Raw genomic sequence first — 3879 nt, 5'->3', positions numbered from 1 at the left:
TGTAGTTTTGGAGTGTAGTTTCAAGATGAATACTATTTTGAGTAGTTTTTGGTGTAGATGGCATTTAGTTTGAAAAACTTATCACTTTATCAACAGTGTTCGTGTATGACAATTGCAACTTTTCAATCACTGTTTCACTGGTTTATTCATAAGTATTCATGCTTATTCTTCAGTTTGGATACATATTTATCTCACAGGATTCAAGTATGTGTTAATACCAAGTACCTTTGCTTGAACATATTTTAGTTAGTGAACATGTTAATGTCAAAGTCAGAAACTTTATGTATGCTGATGGTAGGTTATATAAAAGAATTCAGATATTTTTTTTTCTGGATTCAGTTGTATTTAACTGTCAAATTCAGTTGTATTTAGTTGTATTCAGCAGCATCCATTCAGATGTATCTTTCAAGTTCAGATAACACATATTAAAGAACACAATTTCAAATGTATTAAACAGGTTGTACGTAATCAGTTGTATTCAGATGTACTCAGTTGTATTCAGCTTGTTTTATTCAGCAGTAGTTAGTTGTATTTAAGTGTATTATTCAGTTGTATTCAGTTGTATTTTGGTGTATTCATTTACATTCAGTGCTACTCAACTATATTATTCATAAAAATACTTCAGTTGTATCCAGTTGTATTTTTTAGTATTCATCTATACTCAGTTATACTCAACTGTATAGTGCATATGTATTTATCTGTATAAAAATACTTCAACTATATGTATTCAGAAACTATTCACGAAAGTCATTTCAGAATATAATACTTGACAATGAGAATTTATTACTTGACAATGTTATCATAAGTATTGACAAATCGTTGAAGCACCAATACATGTCAGAGTGTTAACTATTTATTACGTGGAGTATTTCTACACGTTCACTTGTTATGTCCTCCCTACCCACATATGCTACATGAATGTTGATTTTTCGGCTGCAGCAATTCACTTAAAGTTTTATTGCGCTTCTTCTTTGGCCTTCCAGGAGGTCTTTTCTATTTGGGTGGTAGTACAACCTCCTCTGCAATATGTTCTGGTATATTCCAGTCATTTCTGTCCGGTAGCGGGTACACTGGCAAATCATATGTCATTACAATTGTATTTGGTTTGTAATAGTTAGAGCAATATTCTTCTGGCATTAGAAACTTGCTCTTCAATACAGCCCAAGCATGTGGGTATGGCAATTCATCAACTTGGAACCTCCCACAAACACATTTTCTCTCTAACAGGCAGATTGTGTAATTCCTCCCACCATCGTTAACCGTATGTAAGTATTCAGTTGATGGTACCACCTACATTTAAAAATAAAAATATAAGTTTTGAGCACATATATCTGAATTACCAAATGTATAATGCTGAATTAATAAGTTACATACAACTGAAAATTTTGCATATAGATGAATACATCAAATATTTAGACCAGCAGAATATCAACTGTAATTAATGTAGAACTTATCAGAATTCTGTTGTACTTTAGGCAACAGGATGCTAACAAAAGCATTAGAATCATACGTATTGACAATACATATTAAAATTACATATAATACAACTTTGTTAGTTATATTCTGATGTATTCCAATAGTTTTTGCATCATGTTTTTAGTTATATTCAGTTATATTCATATCAGATCTACAGAAAAATATATCTTTTATGACTTTGAATATAGTTGTATTCATATGTACTAATGGTAGTTCTACTTAAAAAATCATTGTATTCATGCCATTAATTCAGTAACAATTAAGCTATATACAGCAATGACATTAAAATATAACTTACAGTCATACGTGTAGACATTGCCTCATTCAAAGTCAGCATCTCCTGGTATTTTTTTCCAAGCGTCGTGTATGTCTGTGTAGCTTCTTTGCGGTTACTACAATTTCAATGTCCAAACATCTTCCTAACTTCTTCGAGAAAGTCATATATTGGTAATTCCCTTGCTGAAACTAGTGCGGCATTGATTGACTCAGCAATATTTGACGTCATTGTCCATCCCCTGTTAACAAGTGCATACAACCTAGTCCACTTTTCGTAACCAGCCTAAGTATTCTTTCACCCTAATATCTACCTTCTCCACCTTCTCCATCAGACTGTCAAATTCAGCTTGTGTGTATGTTTTTGCCATCGAGAAGTATATCTCGCTCAACTTGGCATGGCTCTTTTTGAATTTCTTATATACGTTGTTCCATAAATGTCATATACAAGCAAAATGCGGTACATCTGGATACACTCTCGATACAAATTTAATGATACTCTCATTTCTATATGAAACGATGCACATGTTTTCCCTTTCACCGTATGCTATCTTAAATTGCTCAAAGAACCACATCCAAGCAACATCGTTCTCTGAATCAATAACACCATATGCTAGTGGCAATATATGACCCGTAAATACAATTGAATATAATTATTTTTAAAACATGTATTTCAATATTTAAAAATATTAACAGATTGTATTATATTTCAGATACTCACATGCACCATCCAACGTGTTTGCCGAAATGAATGTCCCGGTATAGTAAGATTTTAGGTGACTTCCATCCACAACAACAATGGGTCTACAATGATCAAACCCCCTTATAAAGATATACAAGGATATATACACGTACATGAATTCATTTTTTGGCGATTTTACCATTCTGATGTGGGAACCTGGATATGTCATATTCATTGTATATAAGTATCCTGGTAATTTTTTGTATGAATCAGCCGGTTCACCTCTCAAAAAATTCATTGCATTTTCTTTAGCCCTCTATGCCAACATGTAGCTAACATCTACACCTAAATCTGATTTCACATCATCAATAATATCTCTTGGAGTGTATTTCCTCTTATGGTTTGTAAGCTTAGGCCTTATCATACCACCTATAAGGCTGCTACTAGCCTCTCATACACCTTATCCTTCAGTGGACATGTATGGTTATCATTGAATTCTCTCACTTTGAATAGTTCTGATTTGTTAATGCTTGAAGCCTTAAACCTCCATTCACAATCTTCTGAAATACATAATAATGCATAGCTGCAAAGAATTAATTATTTTACATTTGATTAGTATAAGTGTTTACAAAAAATGCAGCTCATATACAGACAAATACAATCTGACATAGGTACATCCTGACATCTATATATATAAATTTTTATACTACTGAATTCCATTATAGTTATATGCATTTGAATACAATGAATACAACTGAATACACTTGTTTGTATATGCATACACTTAATATCACAGTAGACATAATAAGAAAATAATTAGAGCCACTTGTGTATTTATACCAGTAAAATACATATGAATACATGTATTTAAGTGCCCTAAACAAACATATGTTTACTTCATCTGTGATCATCTAGAGGAAATACACAAATACGCATAAATACAACGACGTTAAACTTACCGCTCGAACCAATAATCGAAAATACAACGGAAAAAAAAAATTATATACATGCAAACCTGACAGCATTAGACCTAATAACCCGGAATTAAAACTTTTGAGCTATAGCATAATTCTCCATCACCTCTTTCAATGTAGCCTTATCCTTATAAATTTGTCCAGCCATAACCTCCTTTTGATTAGTTTTTGAAATTATCAAATCCTTGTGGATTTCGAACACTCCAATCGCTTCTCCCGAATTGAGAAAATCTAGAGCCACTGTATCATCTGTATCGGAATCATACCTTTGAACTCCTTCATCTATTTGCACAATGTCGCCTTGATTTAAACTACCTCCGGATATAAGATCTTTTTCGATAGTTGTTATGCACAAAGGATAAATCCCAAATTCTCTGTGCTCTTTTTTCAATTCTACATACACTCTGTAACCCCTATCATTGTGTATTTCTATTGGCGTGCAATTTTCTTCTACTTTGTATTGTATTTTAATGG

The 3879-nt window shown here is 32.5% G+C and overlaps 1 protein-coding gene across 1 annotated transcript; it reads right to left on the bottom strand.

The window, feature by feature from the left end:
• Window positions 1-993: 993 nt before the first annotated feature.
• LOC104217704 (uncharacterized) lies at window positions 994-2120 on the bottom strand. The gene is made up of 2 exons (XM_009768013.2): window positions 2064-2120; window positions 994-1290 (listed from the first exon to the last, which is right to left on the bottom strand). Exons 1-2 carry the CDS (start codon window positions 2118-2120, stop codon window positions 994-996), a joined length of 354 nt encoding a protein of 117 aa, XP_009766315.2.
• Window positions 2121-3879: the final 1759 nt, after the last annotated feature.

Source organism: Nicotiana sylvestris, chromosome 1 (genome assembly GCF_000393655.2).
Source record: "Nicotiana sylvestris chromosome 1, ASM39365v2, whole genome shotgun sequence".
Lineage (NCBI taxonomy): Eukaryota > Viridiplantae > Streptophyta > Magnoliopsida > Solanales > Solanaceae > Nicotiana > Nicotiana sylvestris.
This window is presented reverse-complemented; position numbering and strand designations above follow the sequence as displayed.